Genomic DNA, 19,631 nt, shown 5'->3' with positions numbered 1-19,631 from the left:
AAACTGTAAAATAAGGTTATTAGGTTTGTAGAAGGACCAAAGTAGTCACTGGCTTTTTTTTTTTTTTTTGCTTGTTTTTCTTTTTCTTTTTACAGTTACGGCCCTGTTCCTTTAAAACACAAAACCTTATTTTCTTTGCTTAAAAATGAACATAATGTGTTCATAGGCTTGGACCTGAATGCCGCACCTCGGCAGATGGATAGTTAAAAGAAGTCCTGAGCTGCTTTTCAGGCAGTGAGGTAACTATTGCAGCAAAGCGTATCATCAGCACTCAGTACCTTGTACACGCTTGGATACTGTCAAGCGTTAAACGTCAGAGTGCGCAGGGCTGCCCTAAATGCTGAGCACAACCCCCAGAATACGTTAAGAAGTGCATCTCGCCATGGGAATAGTGCCGGTGGGTGTCACACTAGGAGAGAGGTAGCTCAAGCTGCAGTCGTGTAAGTTGAAAAACTAAGCTGGTTTCTGAAACAGCTGGAAGAGCCAGCCATTCCTACTTTTACTTTCTAAGTGGGGCACGTTGCCCCCGCCTCACCCAAAAGGTACCGGGGAGACATTTCGGCAGTCAGCCTCCTGCGAGAGCCCTCCTCTTTTCCAGCAGCTTGGACGGTTAGCCGTGAAAAGTGAATTAGAAAACTGCCCACTGAGGTTTATAGTAAATTAACAATTTATGTCTTTTATCCAAGCTGTGAAAAATTTGAGTACAATCAGCGTTTGGTTTCTACGACCATTTTCAAATGTATGAGCTGCCAGTGCTTTGGAACAGAAATGAATGGAATGGATTTTAAATAATGATTTTTTTTTTAATGCAACGTAAGACTAAACTTTGTAAATAGTATTGGTTTTGGATCATAACGATTTCTGATAACTTGAGGATGACATGACAATCAATTAGCTACCGGTTGAGCTGCTCCCACCTTATTTGTATTAATACGTAACAGTGCAAATATATTGAAGGGAATTTCTCAGCCTGTTATGTACGCGCATAAAGCATCGGTTTGTACCAGCAGGTGCTCCACCTGTTCTGAAAAGAATCTAATGATGTTGGTGTCTTGGCTGTCAAGGACACCTGAACTATTTTATGATTGAAAGCTTCGTTTATTTGAGGTAAGTTTAATAACAAATTATTTATTTTGATTTATTAAAACAATACCAATGGAAGCATAGATTTATAAAGCTGGCTAAAGACACTTAATGGTTAAAGAACTAGTTAAAAGTGCTGATAGTTAAAACAGGAAATTCACAGCCTCTTTTAACGATGTATGATGACAGTATGAACCGATATTGTATTGATTAAGTGACACTTGGAGCCAAATTAAATAGCACTACTGCTGTCTTTGTAAATATATGAAATGTAAAATCTAATAAATAGGAAGACATTAAGTAGCGATGCTGTTGCCTGGTTATTTTACATAATGCCTGAACAACTTTGTGTTACAGTTGTTAACGTTACGGATGGTGATAGTGGATGGCGTCTAAGAACATTTATACAAGGAGCTTTGAGGATAGGGACTACCCCTGAATCCTTCGATGAAGGAGCCCCTTCTTCTCTTCAGTGTGGGATTTAAGTACCTCAATTAAAAGCTAAATTTCTTAACCCAAACAAATATGGTTTTCTTGATGTTGCCGGACTGCAGAAAAGCCAAGTCAGTTCTAAGCTCTGCCGCAGAGTTTCTAGCTTGTAACTCAGCGGGGAAAAAGTATTCGCCCCCTCCGCTGTGGAGTTCGGCTGAAGCCCACCGGGCTCCGGGGGGGCATTGGTTGCAATTGCATCAGCCCTGGGACAGTGCGATTTACTGCAGAAACACCTTTCTTCCTGCCTCGCGTCCGAAATCGTTGGTGATACAAGTGAGTATCTGCCCTTAATTTGAAGTAATAGTATCCAGACTATCACTTTGGAGAAGCTCCACAATACTAATCTGTGATTTAAGGTAGGCATAATAGTGAACTGTAGCCCAGCTAAAGTCAAGCAATAAGAAGTTTTTACTTAATTGATGCTGCTCCCGTTACAAAAATAAGCATCCACAGCACATTTATTTAATGTTTAAATTACGTCATATTTTTACATAACCTGAAAGGAAAATATATTTATCCCACATACAGTGATAGTAAACAAGTGCATTATTTCAAACATTAAAAATAAATCTTTTAACCAAGTCTGTACAACAGATAAATAAAATTATATCTACAATACTTAAGTTGCGAAGAACAAAACAGAAATTAGCCCTCAAACTCACAGTTCCCCATTGCTCCTAATACTGGCATAGATGAAGGTTATGCAGCCTGTCGCCCACCACCGTGTTCACCTGTACCATTTCTTTCAGCCGTTCAAAATGTCCTGACCAAGGAGGTTAACTTTCCAAAACACTGGAAATAATGCACAAAAAAAGAACAAATAGCTGAGTATCTTTCCAAGAGCTTCAAAATAGCTGGCAGACTTAGTAAAACTGCTGAATCTGGGGGGAGCGAGTGATTTTCTTTTCTTTTTTATGATGAACGACTGGTCATTCTTTAAAAGAAACTGTTCTCCACCAAAAAAAAAATAATTTAAGCCATTCTTTTAATAATTTTTTTTTGCACTCATTGGTGGCTGCAAGTTTGAATTCAGTTTTTTAACTGGGATAAGATGAAACACATGTGCGTGACAGTACATATGGTACGAATTAGGATTCCTATTATTTATAATCACACATAATTGCACATATGCGTGGAAAACAATATTGTGCTCATGTTTTTGACTGCTAACAAGTAATCAGTAGAAGAATGAAATGAAAAAACAACTAGAGGTTAAACTATCACTTAAACCAAAACCACAAACCGAGAGATGACCGTAACTTCACCAAATAAAAGGAACGTAAATTATAGCTTGTCACTGTCACACTGAAGGGCTATGTCTTTCAATTTTACTTTCTTATGGTAAAGGAAAAAATTATTAAGAAAGATGGGCACTGCTAAAAAGGATAGGGAAAAGAGGTACCCCCAAAGAGCTCCAATCTCATTTCATTTGCAATTCTGAGACTCCACCATCTGCATGAAACAAGACTGACCGCTCAATCCCTCCTCCTCGTCATGCAAGATTGACGCGCATCCTTTTACGTGAAAATATTATTACAGGATAGAATATGGCACCAGTTCCCTAATGACACCTAGGTTCGAGATCACCTACAAACTCAGGAGGAGGTTCAACGATCACCATTCCCCCGTTCTCCCATTTCCGTAAGATCTGATGGAGTGGGTATGACAGGACTTCATCTGACTGGAAAAGGTTGGAGGCCTCCCAAAAATTCTCCATCTTGAACTGAGCCTCTGAAAATTATTCATCATTGTTCACGGGGATTTTACAGAGATTTGTACATAGTTAAATGAATTAGTGAAAATTTATGAAAAAGCAAACAATTGTAGGGAAAAAAAAACTTTATAAAAAAAATTTCACCTCAGAATTCATCGTATTTGCTGAAAACATCTTAAATTTCTAAAAAAACCCCATAAAATGTTATGTAAATTTATATATAATCTTAAATCACTGAATTGGTGATGATTTTTTATTACCATGTATAAAGGGCTTCATGTAACATATACTATGCCCATCCAAAATACTAATTTCTAAACAAAAAAATTACCCTTTTGTTCAGAAAAATGCCCTGGTTTACCAGTAATTCCATGATTCACATCAGCTAAAGGTGAGCATTAATGGAGGATCACAAGTTTGCTCTCTTTTGTTCCTTGATGAGAATGATCACAGCCCGTGTTCTGTAGAGGCACTACTCAAGTAACATCCACTCGTCATTCGGCTGACCCACGGTAAAGTGACTTCCGTGATATGCACATGGTATCGCTAAACCATTTAACTTCACTTCTTCGTGTCACGCTTCAACAGATATGTAAACAGAAACATATATCCAGTAGAAAAGACTCATTTTTTCACATGCGATTCTGTACAGTGCATTCTTGTTTCTCAGATTATTTGAGAAGGCTATTTGCACTATATACATTTTCCACACACTTAATTTAAATGTCTTCTTGTACCTCCAGTTGAGAATTTTTGTTCAGGCAGACCCAAAGTAAACCTGAAGAAAGTTTCCGAGCATCTTTTCAAGTTAATGCCTCGACTGATCTTGCATTGCTGAGAAGAAGAGTAGTCCAGAAAAAAATCCAGCTATGCATAGCAACCTTTTCAGCAGAGTTGAGTTATCCTTAGGAACCACAATCTGTGCCAGATCATTCGTGATCTGAGAAATTTCATGTGCCACACACACGAATATAAAAGTGCTGACAAGGACATTGAACATCGGATATCCAGGAATGAGCACCAAGATGCCCTTTGTGTCTGCTGCCAGCCAAATATGGTATTGGCAAATGAAAAGCTGAAAGAAAAAAAGAGTGTGTTTAATAATACATATCTATAAATATTTTTTACTTATACAAAAACATATAACTATTACTATTGCATCAACTGACACACTGTACTTCTGCTGAAGTCAGACATTTATGACTAAATAACATACTTTGAGAAGCCGTTTTCCATGTGTCTTTGCTGTAAGACAAAACGATGAGTCTGTTAGAGTTAACCATAAAACGGATTTGCTCAGCCCTTAACCAAATACGGCACAGGGGAGCATCGTTTACGTCGTGTCAGAAGAGATGAGGAATACACCTCGGCTCAGTTACTGTATCTCTGGTGAGGGACCGAACTAACGTGCCTGCAAATAAAAGATAGCGCTTCAACTGCTGATGAATGCAAAGGTCCCAGGAGCAGATCAGCACCTTAAAGGTCACCGGGAATCAGAACAGTGAAAATGAGATCCTTTAAAAAAAATTCAAATTCATGCATTACGTATACACTGTATTACAATGAGTTTCTCCTGTAAGTTCCTTTCCCTTTTTAAAATCTATTTTAGTAATACAATAAAATTAAACATTTAATATTACTAAACAGCGAATAAAATGGAACGCAAGATAATTCCTACTGTTTCAAAATATACGCTCAATGGAACAAGGTAACATTTGCACTAAGAAGGGTTTTGTTTGTAAAGTTACATTTGTTTATTAATGCAGGAAAGCTTGCTAGGGGAAAGACATTTATAAGCGTACTTATACCAGTCAGGATAATTCACGCTGGTTCTTCAACTGGCTTGAACTTTTTATCTTCCAACTGCATTCACACCACAGCTCACCCTCACGACCCTAAGCTCCCCCCCAAAAACCAGCATAAGAGAGAAGTTCAGTCCTGAAACTACTATTTCAGCTATGATTTTTAAGTGTAGACAGAAGCTACGATGCTGAAAGAGGTCAAACAGCATAGTATTAAATAAGCTAATAAACGTTTTCACTATTTATGTGTTATACTACAATTTAGATAATAAAGCCACCTTACATTTCAAAGTTTTAATTCACTGTACTTCTGATCATTCTACTTACCTCTAGAGAAATTTTGCCAAACCAGGCAAAGAACGAGCTATACACAGATCGGACATATCCAGGAATGTTCCTGATGAGGATGAAAGCTAAAATCTTTTTTAAAAAAAAGTAAAAAAAAAAAATAGTGACTGTGGATGACAAGCAGGTTACACACACACACAGACACAAGAGGTTTATTCATTTTCACTGTCTAACCTGTCATGCATTAGATTTTCTTTAAAATCCAATAAATATATAAACCAAACAAAAATCCATGCGGTTTATACTTAACAAAGTAGGTCTTGAAATTGCAAATCTCTTAACACACGTTTTTACAGCACAGCAAGTCACATTTACATCTTCAGTAGAATCGTGGCCTTGATGTTGATAGATACAACTATACGCTTCCTAGGCATGGTCACAAAACATGTTATACCACGCCAGCCTAAAATGAAGGTGGCCACAAATCGGAGTTAACCCTCAATTTTTAAAGAGAGCATGTCAAGATGGACAAATTGGTATTAAAAAATTAAGACACACATGCTACCCCTCGAGAGAGCAGGACAAACTTTTTTTAAAAAAAAAAAAAGAAAGAAACAAAGGGGGAACAGAATTAGACAGGTGGGGGTATACTGGGGCAGGGAACACTAAAAGGAAAATCCAAATTTAAAAAAACACGTGCATGTCCCTGTGGGCCACTTCTCTGCTTAAAAGTGACTACAAGGTCCCATAGGTTGCTTCCTACACTAACACCTCCCAAACACTCATGCGTCTCTACAGCTCTCTGCTTTTCCCCTGCTGTGCTATTAGTCAAAAGTTGGGTTTGGACTTAAACAGTGCAGATGAAACCTACGCTAAGGACATCAAGGTTAATCAAAAGTATAATCACAGCATGCCATTTCAGTGCTTAAAGGCAATGAAAAACAGCGAGCAACATAGTTAAACCCTTTTTCACTTTCAGACATGAGAATGAAGCTCAATATCTGACATTCCACACTAAAACAAAAATATCTTTAAAAAGAATTTTTTAAAAAGTCCAAATAAGAACAGACTAGATTCTATCATGTAAGGAAAAGGACTATAATTATAATTACCTGTACCACAGAAACAGAAGGATGTAGTTCATTGCACTCTGTCTTGTTTTTACAGCTACTAGCCCAAATAGAGTAGGTCTAAAAGATATAAAGATCAGTCTGTGTAGCAATTATATGTAACATTTAAAAATGAAACAAGAGTTAAGCTATTCTGAAGCGCTTCAGCAGAATTTGGTTCACTAAGATGTGGGGCAGTAAAAGAAAAAACTACATTGTGCTTAGTTTTGTGTTTCTCCCAAACTGTTCTTCGCAGCTGATGAGCACCGTGCTTATTCATACCCTAGGATACGGCCATACCGCTGACAATTTTTTCATTACAAATAGACAAGCAATCAAGAGGGGAGATAAGAGCTGCGTTATCTACCATATTATTTTTATCATCCAATTTTCTTGCAACCTTTGCAATGAACTGAAAGAGTGATGATGTTTTCACCTACAGTTGACTGAAAGGAAAAACATTTTAGTGAGTAGATAGGTAGGGCTGCGACAAAAACGCAGCTGTGGAATAACTACTAAATTGGCCAAGAATACAAAAATACAGCATTGTTCACACATTAAGGAAAGTCATAAAATCAAGAGGCTTCTGAGGTAGAATACAGCCGCAGCTAGCACACAAAGAATGCAACATCTGTGATTCCCTGTACAAGGTTGTTTGCGAAACTACACGAGGGATGGAACGGAACACGCTTGTTCCGTGGCCTTCCCTTGTGACGAATAGCAGATATGGGGACGAGATGGTACTACGGAACTGATAAGCGGCCTACACGCTACCCAAGCCAACATTTCGTCTAATGTTGATGAAATGCTGTCCTTTTGTGCGAACTTTGCTCACCACAATGTACCAAAACACACCTCCATCCCGGAGGCTATCCGCCCCCGAGGTGTGAACACTCCTCCTTGAATACATTAATCATAATAAAAGTATGTATGACTAAAGTCACTCAAACTCCACTTTGAAGATAAAAAAATAATATAAAAATAGCCCAAGAGAGAGGGGATGTCGGGGAAGACACCATCGCGAAGAATTACACCGCTGATTTCCGGGATCAGTCGACGGGCTGAGCCTCTCTTCCCCCCCATAGGGACGCCTTTGGGTAAGACTTCGATTACACCGAGCGCTTTCTCGGGGACTTAGAAATTTCTCTAGAGAATCTCTACCCTACATTTATAGCCAGGCTGTATCGTTTATAATTTTGTCGCGCGTTTGTATACTTAGCAATATCTTTATTTGCACGTGCTTTGCAGACAGTGTATTTATCACCGGCAATCCTAAAGAACCTATATATCTGTTGTTTAAATAAACTGCACTGTTTAAGTAGCTAGTCGTTCCGCTTTCTCACTGAACGCGACCAAAACTACAGAGAGGCCGTGCTAGTTCAGGAGCACGACTAGACTGAAGGTGCAGTCCACTATTAGTGTATCCAAATCGTAGTAGTTTAATATATATTAAACGCGATTGGACTGATAGTGCTGAATTGGGCATCACTCAGAATTTAAACCTAGCCGCACCTAGCCTCCCACCTCGGTGAGGAGTGTTAGAACGCAAGGGGGGTTATCTTCTGCCAAAACCGCTTGGCCCCGTTTCACGCAACAGCAGCTGAAATATCTCCATATCAAGACTTCCTTTTTTAAAATCAATATATTTTCTAGAAAAGAACTTCAGAAAACTTATTCTTTAGAGATTTACAAACCTGATTATACTAGTTATACTAGGTACGTACCAAAAAGGATACAATTGAAATAAATAATAAAACATTTGAAACTCTGTTGGAGAAAAGAGGATCTCCTTTTCCTTCTGATATCATCTGACGTTTCTGCAATGCCAGATAAATAAAAGCAAACAGCATCCCATGAAAAACCACCTGTAAAAGACCAACAGAATGCAATGAATATTTCATGCCTTTTACAAGTACTTCAGGTGCAAACTGTTAACAGAATTGCTGCAGGATAAACTATTTCTAATACCAAAGCTTAGGTGTCAAAAGGTCCTTTCCCAGGTTTACCAAAGCAAACCAACCCAGACTTTCTACACTAGGTTGTCATAAGCTGCATTTGTAACTCAACTCAGAAACTACAAATAAAGTACTCTTACTAATGCTTCATGGAGTACGAAAGACACGACAACGAAATTTCAAGAAGCTTTCAAGTACCTACTATCCCCTCTGCAATTTACGCCAGCACTGAAAAGGGCTTTCTCTGGGGAAAAACCATGAGTCTCTGGCCTTCTCCCAAGTTGGCAGGTGAAAGCATTCAAGAAGCACTACAAGTGCTTCCCTCTCTCACAGACACAATTCTTCAACAGAGAGTGTTTTACCATCTTATGCCAAGTTCTCACAAGCTAGCAAGACGATGCTGTCTCGGGCCTGCGTGGTGCTTGTCTTCTGTATTTATTTTGGGAGTTCCTCTTTAGCGACACGACAGAACACACGCTGTTCACAAGCGACAAAGCTCCAAGTCTGAAATGTCGCAGCGCAGCATGCACTGCTGATGGGAGCAGCCCAGGACGGGACAACCGTGTGCTCCGCAAATCTCAGTCACCAAAGACTGCCAGAGGGAGAAGTGTGCAAGTGATCCCATTAAGGATAAGGTTAACAAATAAATGCTCCCATCTTAGAAACTTCACTTATCTTACCAAGAAGGCAAAAAAAACCAACCCAACCCAGTGTCTCCCTGTTTTATTACCACACACTGTAGGGTCAGTAACTGGAAAGAAAGCACTTTCCCACTGGAAAACCATTTGAAAATATGTGCAAGAATAATCTGGTTTTGGCATCAAGACCCTGATTTTAACAGTGCTTTAAAGGTTACCTTAAAATAAATATATTTTTAATTGATAAGACTTCCCTGGAAGCGTTCAAGGACATGCTGGATGGAGCTTTGAGCAACGTATTCTAGTGGGAGGTGTCCCTGCCCACGGCAGGAGGTTGGAACAAGATGATCTGTAAGGTCCCTTCCAACCCAAACCATTCGATGATTCTATGACTTTCAAAAACACCACTAAGAAAGGCACTACAATAATTCGCCTTGTATTTCAATAGCCTGAAGTGCTTACAGGTGTTAAATTTTCACAGCAAATTTTTTTAGAAGAGACAAATCTAGGTCCCTTTATGACTTTATTTTTTTAAAAGCAAACTAAGAAGGATCCAGCAGCAAATAAATCAACCCCCATCTTTTAATCAAGGCTTTGACAGACATTTGCAGAAGTAAGGGGGATGCAGCTTAGTCTTCTATTAAACAATCCACCAGGACAAACTCCTGCTTTCTTTGGATTTCCTCCAAAAGAAATTTGGAAAACAGCCCTCCCTCCCCCCAGATTGAAAAATACACTTAAAAGCTTATTTAAATTTATTAAATAATTATATAAAAATTTATGAAAATGTTACATACATAGCGATCCAGCTTCCACCTAAACCACCACTCATAGACAGTCCCATTCAGCTCAAAACACTTCGACAGCGGCCAAAAAGAAAATATCTTCTCAAATGCGCCCTGTAAAAAATAAACATGGCAAAAGCATTAACACTGATGTTAACCTTATTTACTAAGTTTAAATCAATATGCTGTCTTTTAATCTTCTCACATCCCTATTTCATGAACTACGTGGCATTACCAAAACAAGAGGCTTCCTTAGAAGGCACTCCTCCTCCAAAATAAAAAAAAATTAAAAAAAAAATACTTTTTCAGATGAAAGAGTGTTTCAGTTTTGCTTCCCATAAAGGGATCTGCTGACGTGTTGGGATAACGAATGCATACTCTACAAAGGCTACAGCTCAATAGGCTTAAAACCAACGAGGGATTAAAACCACACAACCCCTCCCTGTAAAATCCTAGAGTGACCAACTCTGTCCTTATTTCTGTCAGCTATCCTTACGGCATGCAGTAAGTCCCTAATTTAGCATTAGAACCAGTCTTTTTATAAGGTATCAAAGCCGAGACCAGGTCTCTTAAGAGACACAGATCTTCATATCATCATATGTATCGCCATATGCTGGCAAAACCCAGTAACTTTAAGTACATCAAAAAACCTCCACCCCGAAACCATGCATAGACCTTTATATTTATTACATTTGTAGTAGTATACTGAAAACATGTCAAGCATTTACAAACAAATGAGTAAGATACAGAACTGTGCTTTTTCCAGCATCCACACCAATTCAAACATGAAAAGAAACAGAAAGGTTCCATTCTTTTTTCTTTTGTATTTATGATCAGGAGCAAATATATAAGTTATGCACACATTAAAAAGTAGAGATGGGTAATATACTCTCAGGTAGTTAAGGATAAAAATAGTCAAAATTTACAAACCTGAGAATATGACAGAAAATATATACATGTCAGTAAGCAAATCAGTTTCAGCAGCAAACCAAAGTGCCATAAGCAGTTCCCTGAGGAAGAAATAAATTCATCAGCATACAGTCATCAATTTTTCATTAGCAAAACCCAGGACACATTAAATAATAATTGCCAATTATTTAGTGTGGCTATGCTTAGTAATAGATATATTCGCAAATAAATGTTCAAATATTACTAGCAATATTTTATCACTATCTACGTTTACATATTAAATTTTACTTTAAGCAATTAAAATAAGCACTCACAGTAATGAACAACCTATTAATCCTAAATTAAGCTTCTGTCTAAAACAGAAACACTGTTTGAAAGCCTCTGTTTTCCCAGTCACTGCACAAGCAGTCCTTATTGTAGGTGACTGTAAATAAACAAATGAAACAAAATGCCCAACAGCGTGAAATAAGTACAGCACACATTATTAAACTTTGAGGTACCATTTGTACTCCAAAGCTCAACTGCAGGTCATTACGGACAAGTATCTCGTTAAGACAAGCCCGAGAAACCGCTCCTCAAAGCTGTTGACTGATATTAAGCTCTACCCAAGCCTCAACATTGCAAGAGAGATCATCTCCCTCTCTCACCATATAAATTACCAGCTGTAAACAGCGACATAAACAAGTGAAAGTTCTCATTGAAAGATTTTCTAGTTTCACAGTACACTATTGCTCCAAAATACACAATAGTCATTTCTCTGTATCTGGAACAGATGTGCCTTAGTAGGAAAAAAACTAAAAATAAAAAAAACAGTGGAGCTATTTGCCCTCAAGATATCTTGTAAACTACTCTCTAATTATATTTTTGCAGCATCTATTCCTAGCAGGCATTTGATATATTTCACTGTCATATCTGCAGACTATAAAATTTGGATATTACTCCATCGATAGGGAAGGAGGATTTAAGACTCTTAAGGTTTTAGTTCTAATTTAGGTGAATTAAATAATACGCATTTACCACATGATGACAGCTCTTCAATGAACTGCAATGCATAAAATAAACTGCAATTTCACTTCAATTTCTCTTTAAAATATCTGTATCACAAGACACACTTCTAATAGCTCACTTAATACAAGATACTAAGATAACAAACGCCAAGTTCTTAGTTGGCAGGATATGGCAGAATTAGTGCTCAAGATGGATGAGACACATCGGATGAGATGGATGAACGTTCACTGCTCATGCCGTACCCATAGATAGCGCAACCTATATTTTCAGTTTGCATTCAGTAATATTACAACTCTTGATAAAACACATTTCTGATGGTCAAAACCTATTAAAAAGTATTGTAATATTACTGTAACCAGAGATAAACCTTAGTTAACAGCCGTTACATTTTTCAACTGACATCTAATTTGTCTATGATAAACCTTAGTTCTGTGAACAGCCGTTTAACATATTTTGACTATGTTAAAGAGACTGAGATGTACTAACAATACTGTTTTCTGTATGATTATTATTTGTAGTAACATGCAAATTTTTTATAGCAGAAGGGGGGAAAAAAAAATCTTACCATTTGCTTTCTTCTGGACTATCTGAGGCCATATAGCTAAGGTGGCATAAATGATCATAAACCAGACAGTGACTAATGGCACAAAGTAGTAGAACTGGTACGGTCGGTCCATCACTATGCACAGTACCACGACCAAGAAATTGAGGCGAAATAAAACCTGGAAGGAGTCAGAGAAGAGAAGGCAGAGGATATATAAACTGGGAGGCAAAGCTAAGAGAGATGGGGGACATGTTTCTTTCTATATTTTACACCTCAAATGCTGATTATATTTCAGTTGAAACATGGCAAAAGTATCTCGGGGAACGTCAATAATGCAATACAAGACTGCAGGAGGATTATGTAGTACTGGATCTGTCCTGTGCTGGACTATTTGGGTAGAGATAGCAATGAAAACAGGGTAAAATAGAACTGATTCCAGGCTGGGGACTGAGTATTCCAGTTGCTGGATGCTGTTAGTGCCTCCCTGCTTTCACTCCCACAGCACCTGGGCTCGCTCAATTAAAGCCAGGGTAATGTCATCACCAGTGCGGCAGTTCGGCTGCAGTCATACATTTAATAAGCACAATGACCCGAGCTACATGAGAATATAACAATAGCACCGCGAAACCTGGCAGGGGAAGCCACAAAAATATGTATGTTCTCCAGTACTGCCATGGTGGGAAAATTTATTTTCTTTATTAACTAACGTAGGCTCCAATACACTGTCTTTGGAAAAGAAAACAACCCATAGAATCCATATAGCTGACTGAAAAGTAATTGCTTCCTTGCTATTTTGCATTTTGAGTGGAAAACTCAAACCCATAACTGAAAGAGCTTTTTGACCAAGAAAAATACCAGTTTTTAAATGACAAAAAAAAACCCACCAAGAAAACCCCTGCATATTTGTTTTTCAAAGGAAGCAGATACATCTGATACATTTGTGAAATTTCATCTGTTTCTATAGAAAGGGGTGTGGTATTTCTGACCGTATTCTATATATCAAAGGGTTAGCCATAGTTACACAGAACTAACTGTCCCAACAAAAAACCCCAACCCAACAAATTCTCAGTTGAAAATGAAAGAAAAAGTAACGTACAACATTTGGCAAATACTACAGTGATGCCTCTTGTTCATGTATTAGTAATCTACTTTAATGCATAACAGCTGGATACTTAATGAAATAGCAATATGAAGAGTTTCTTTAATGGATCCAAAAGATCACTCATCTGGAGGAAAGAAAGATACGACAAGTGCTTTGGGCCACTATTAATGGCCCCAAGTAACCAGTCAAAACGTTTTTTATTTCACCAACAAGTGAGGAAAAAATCCAAAGTGCATACAAAAATTAAAAGTGGAAATTACTTCCATTTAAATTGGATACAAGACAACATTTGTTCCACCTACATAAAGACTTGCCATGCTGGGAGCAAGCAAACCAATCTGCTGAATAACTTGCTGAGTAATTACCTTTATTCACAGAAGAAGACAAAACCAGAAATTCTGTACACACCTGTCTCGTGGATTCACCAAACATATATCTACTTGTATAAAGAAAACTCTAATAGAAACATACTAATAATTAAAAAAAACCCAAACACAGAGGAAAATATCAACATGGAGCAGACTGATATTTTAAGAACAAAGTAAGAGAAGCAAAATGAAGTATTTCCAATGACTAATTTAAGAAAACCATCATTTTTTTTGCCAACGGGGAAGAGCAGATGAGAACATTCACACCACCTATCTAATCTCAACAGTAACTGGAGAAAGGCTGTTCCAGAGGGCGATGCAGAACAGCACAGCTATTCATATAAACCTCTTACTCACCAGTGACCATAGAATAAATCTAAGAAGATTTCATAAATAAATTTGTTGTCAATGATATCCCTCTTCACTGCCAGCCAGCCTGCCTGGATCATTACTTATATATTGCTATATATTGCAAATTGCTACTGCAATGAAGACTCCATGGCTATGTACTGAAAAATGTTTGTCTTGATATTTTAAAGTCTACATACTTACATTTTTACATTGCAAGTATCATTTATATGCTATATGTTTGTATTGGACAAACACTACCAATTAAACAGGTCAGATTACATAGAAACAACAGTCATTTTTAATGTGCAAAACTTGGTTAAGTAATCTCATATCACATTATTTAGGGAGTATGGCTATATTATGGATATTTTGTTATCCGAACAAATTTCTTTATAAAAAAACAGTAAGTAGACAATCTTACCTGACACACTCTGTATACACCAAAGTCCCCTTTTATCCAAAAATATGAAAAGTGTCCATAACCTGTTTGGAACAGATATGCAGCAACCAGAACTCGAATGTGCATGTACACAGGCAAAAACTGTGGAGAAAAATAAAGCACCTTTTATAAATATCCACGTCAATGCTTTTGATTTTCCTTTCTTCCGCCCCATTTTATGCTTTTTCTGCATTGCAGTAAATCAGATTTAACTAAGAAAAGAAACATTATGCTGCATTTCCCTGTTTCTTACTAAGCTCTTTTGTTGCCCTAACCTCCCTGATGTTAAAAGGAGTTTCTGCTATTTATTGCTCTACACTTTCCGTATTCTGTAACCAGTTAACAGAGTTTAGAAAGGATCTTTGAAAGCTTACCTTCAGCAGTTTCAAGTTCTGAATATAAAAATGAAACTAGCAGTTAAAAATATACTAATGTAATGTTCTAGAAGTATATTTTTTCATTGGCTAATTAACACATAAAATGCTCTTACCAAAGAAATCTACACTTCAATAGAGAGAAAAACTAATTCCACTAATACCGTTTTTAAAACTACAGGCACAACAGGATGAGTTATTAATTCTGTTCAGATATAATATGCATTTGTACTATCTTCTTTTTGAAGTAACATAGACAAATTGTGCTCCCACTTCAAAAAAAATGAAATTAAAATCACTTACAGTGCTTGCTCCAGAGATATGATAAATCAAAATAACAAGTTGCATCCAGCCCTTCCATTCATCAGTCTGTTCTCTATTTAACACTTTAGTCTAATGCAAAACAAAACAAGAGTGTTGCTATTCCAAAAAGTACAACGAACATCTACAAAATGAGGAGAAAAAGTTCAAAACAATAAACCACTTTATGGGTAAATAGGTCTCAATTGTAAAACACTTCTGTCTAGCGGACACCAGATCTTAACGTGCCCTACACTCTCTTGTATCTGAGCTAAGCCTGAGTGACAATGGTTAAAAATGCTCATACCCATATGCTTTCAAAAAGTTTTTGCATCTAATTCCACACAAACATTATATTGATTCTGAGTGCATTTTTTTGCAGATGAGTTATAAATTTGAAAATTTAAATTTCAATATTTAGCAATTAGTTATTTACACTTAAACTGGGAAACAACATTATAAATAGGACGTCAACATGATCATTACCTCTTTGGTATTTTCGGTATAAAATACCCCCAAAACCAAGATATAGACGATTGGTATGAAGAAAGACGAATGTGTGTAAAATTTATTTTCCTTCATGAAAAGATTTGCTCTGTCACATAGATAAAAATAGGTCATGATCAGACCAAGTTTGCAGAAGGAGTGTAAGAGCATCTCTAAAGTAGAAACATTAGGAGTGCTGATGGCAGGTTTCTTCTCCTCTCCACTTTCCAAATCGGTGCATGATTTGTTCTTCCGAAAATTATTCCGATGAATTAAATTGATAATTAAATATCCAATAATAGACAAAGTAAAGAAACAGAAAGCTAACTTCTGTATCAGAGTGAGAGGAGGCTCAGGCTGGCAGCAGGAGCCATCAATGGGCTTCATTATCTTATTGCAGTAGACATTCATAAGAATCATCGCATTCTGTCAAAGAAATAGGCAGTCAATTAATCTCTAATAAAAAAGCTAACATTTTCATAAGAAATCAATTAATCTCTAATAAAAAAGTTAACATTTTCATCACAAGACATTTTCTTCTAGATCATCCACTGACATAAAACATGTGCAATTCTCCCTTATCATTACAGCGATAAAATTTCACAGTACCCCCATATACCTAGTTGCATTCAACAACACAGCCAAAACATCTCTTCCAAACAGGAAATCCTCAAGCTTCTTGAGCTAAGCAAAAAGAGCTAATCCTTACAACACAAGGCTTCTCTCTACTGGCTATAAAAGGAGCTATAAAGAGCTAAATGGACTATAAATGAAAAACAGCTCACAAACTCAGGTCCTAAAGGGGAACGGTAATGAAAGTCTCCAAAACATGACAATTAGACTGAAACCTGTGGTGAGATGATATTTAGTTCATCCAGGACTTGAAAGCAACTGAAACCTGCAAAGGAGCGGAACTAAAGGTGACACGGCGGGAGAGCTAAGTGACAAGAAGGGCAGACTGACAAAGCTCAGAGGGGCTCACTGCATGCATCTATATAGAGAGAGGTAGGTAGGTAGGTTAAAGATAAAATCAGAAATACAGTCAGTGGCAGTCCATGCAACCACTAAGGTGTATATTGTGCATTTTCTTACCCTTTTCATACTCCTTACTAAACAAAATTATATGGGCACATAGGGGAAAATTTAAGACTTACTTCTTAGCACTGCTTTACAAATCATTATCACTCTAACTCATTCATGCAGATGAAGGCACGAAGTTTGCACTCAGGGTCTAAAAGATGTAGCAGATTAACAGCTATTTTAAAATAGCTCACGCTAACGTGTTTGCTATTATGTTCTTTAACATTCTATATAACTGAGCGCCCTCCCACCTACTAAGATCTGAACAAAACTTCCTAAAGAACGTGCAGGTCCTCATTACAGTCATATTGTCTGCCATTTCAGAATATTCACTTAAAAATCTTGTTTTACTATTATTACTTTTTAATGTTGACCAGCAATAAAAAACACTTACTGTATCTCTGCTTGATTCAGGGAGATGCAGGCCATCTGCAGACTTCATGATGGTTTCTTGTGCTATCAATTTTGATACACTGAACACTTTAACTTTAGCTTTGGAATTTCGGGAGCTGCTGTTCAGAATACGAACAGCTGCTTCATTATACGCATCTATTTTCTCATTAGTGATCATTTTCCGACTATCACTCAGCATATCTTCATAAACAGGGTCTGAATTTGAAAGGACAAAGAATGGGCATGTTAATCTTCTATTTGACAAATACTTAGCTCAAGTTGCACAAGTTACTTTAATTTAGGCAGTCACTATTGTTTAATGGTACAGAAAAAATGTACAGTGAGAAATGAGTGACTGTTACAGTAACTAGCATAGTAACGAGAGTTGTTTACGATGAAATGTTCTTACTGCCATTCCCTAGTCATGCATATGTACTTATAGATTAGAAAGCTTTAGCCAGACATGAATGCCTGTTCAGTTTCCCCAAACGCATGAAGAGAGCATAATGCCGGAGTGCAGAGCTGCTTATGCCTTCTCTCAGTAATGGAATTCCCCACGGAAAGACTCCAAAGCCAAGAGGACAGAAGACAGGCAGCAGAACAGGCACGTGGAAAAAAAATAATCTCCCAAACCCTCTAGTTACTGCAGAAGAAACCAGCTTCTCTTTTCTCTAAGTCATAGTCCACAAGCATATTCCACTTGCTCCTGTTGATTCCAGTTTAACTGATGGCAGAATTTCAGTTTTTCAGAAGAATGGAACACCACTTAATTGCCTGCAAGCTTCAGAAATTATGCAGAGCTTAACACAAAGCTATACGGGCTTCTAGATCACAAGGTCAGCTGGAGATCAGTAAGTTGCTATGAAAAGCTACTGATGTTCATAACTCTGGTGATACACCTCTACAAGCTGTAAGCTGATTTACTTTAGCTACCTCAATGTATACTTTTGAACAATCAATGTCTAGACAACTCTATGCATACAGACTGCTTCTCCTCTCTTCCATTAAAGAGCTCAGAGATGACTTAAATGGACTGGATCTTTATCAACAAAACATTGGGACATGTCTGTCAGCTAACTGCTTCTATTATAGATAAACATGGTTTTGAAAGGAACGTGAGATTAATCTGTTGATTCAGGTTAACTTCTAGAGCCATCTGTGATAGGAACTTGGATGTGACTGGAAGGGTACAGCTGGGTGTATTCCTATCTGGGAGCAAAATCTGCCTATGTTTCTAACCAAGGTGATGATAACCTAAAATGCTATATTTTATGGCAGATAAACCAGGAGCACGTTCTGTCTATGAGCTCATTGTTCAGTGTCAGAGACATACCTTACATTTACTGAAGAAAAGCAAAAGCATGCAAGCTTGGTACCATAATAAAAATATCACAGACTCATTTTGAACCATAATTTCTGGCTCCAAATCTTAGCTCATCAGTGCCTACGTACAGAGGCAGGTTTCATTGTAGAGACTTAAATTCTCTGTATTCTCTAGAGTATGTCTATTCATTCTAGACACACACAGAGGATGCACTTGTTGAACCTCTCCTATTATTTATGCAATCTTAAAATTTAATTGAACACAAACACAGGAATGCAGCTGTTTTATGCACTTGTGTTCTTGACTCCCAGGAGGCACGTATGGAGGGACAGGCACAGTGAAAACAGACCTGGCATATTGAGTCTGACAGTAAGCTAACAAAGAATTACGACTTCAGAAGGCAAAAGATTTTCTTGGGAAAGCTTTAAAATCTCCATCATTAGTAAGAGCTAGTTAGGTACTAGCTAGTTAAGGCTGCACAAAAGGCCAGACTGGAAGTCAACCAACACCCTTTTTACTCTGTAAGAAAGCAGAATGGACTAAGTTTTCCATATTGTACAAGAGAATGATTCAACAGGCAGTGGCAGTACAAGTTGTTACCTACTGTTCATTACTTTACCTTGTAAGACCCAGTAAACATCACTACTTTTTGCTAATTTTTCCAGAAGAGGTGCAATTGAAGTGATATTGATTTTATATTGTGTGAGGGCTTCGTTGCTGCCATTGTGAATCTTGATAGACCACTGGAGAAATAAAAGAAAGAGAATCAGAACCTTTATGCCTGATAACCCTTAATTAACTGATTCCATGGCTGTTAGTAGCTATTTTTCATTATTTCTATAAAGCTAGATTATTTCTTTAGTCTTTGCTTTTGAAGTGCTAAAAAATTTATTTTGGATCAAGCAGCTGTCTAGACACGTAATTACATTCAAACAGACCATTTAAATGTGGAGTATATAATATTCGACTCAACATACATTTGATTTTTCATAAATTAAACGATGCAAGGTGTTTTAATTAAAAGCCCCTTGACTTTGAACAATGGTGAAGTAGCAAAGCCAGTCACATTCTACAAAAATCATGGCCA

At 37.4% G+C, this 19,631-nt stretch overlaps 1 protein-coding gene across 1 annotated transcript in view; it reads right to left on the bottom strand.

Moving 5' to 3' along the window:
* Window positions 1–2,006: 2,006 nt before the first annotated feature.
* The window catches only part of CASD1 (CAS1 domain sialic acid O acetyltransferase 1), a 35,067-nt gene continuing 17,442 nt past the window's right edge, over window positions 2,007–19,631 (bottom strand). The window contains exons 7-18 of the mRNA XM_074574696.1: window positions 19,164–19,287; window positions 17,222–17,436; window positions 15,748–16,173; window positions 15,265–15,354; window positions 14,570–14,689; window positions 12,349–12,505; window positions 10,797–10,876; window positions 9,879–9,980; window positions 8,213–8,353; window positions 6,492–6,569; window positions 5,419–5,511; window positions 2,007–4,364 (exon numbers count right to left, since the gene is read on the bottom strand). Of these exons, the coding sequence (XP_074430797.1) occupies window positions 4,098–4,364; window positions 5,419–5,511; window positions 6,492–6,569; window positions 8,213–8,353; window positions 9,879–9,980; window positions 10,797–10,876; window positions 12,349–12,505; window positions 14,570–14,689; window positions 15,265–15,354; window positions 15,748–16,173; window positions 17,222–17,436; window positions 19,164–19,287 (1,893 nt within the window). The 3' untranslated portion in view covers window positions 2,007–4,097. The remainder of the gene's footprint in view (window positions 4,365–5,418; window positions 5,512–6,491; window positions 6,570–8,212; window positions 8,354–9,878; window positions 9,981–10,796; window positions 10,877–12,348; window positions 12,506–14,569; window positions 14,690–15,264; window positions 15,355–15,747; window positions 16,174–17,221; window positions 17,437–19,163; window positions 19,288–19,631) is intronic.

The sequence above is a fragment of the Larus michahellis genome, chromosome 2 (genome assembly GCF_964199755.1).
Source record: "Larus michahellis chromosome 2, bLarMic1.1, whole genome shotgun sequence".
Classification (NCBI taxonomy): Eukaryota; Metazoa; Chordata; class Aves; order Charadriiformes; family Laridae; genus Larus; species Larus michahellis.
This window is presented reverse-complemented; position numbering and strand designations above follow the sequence as displayed.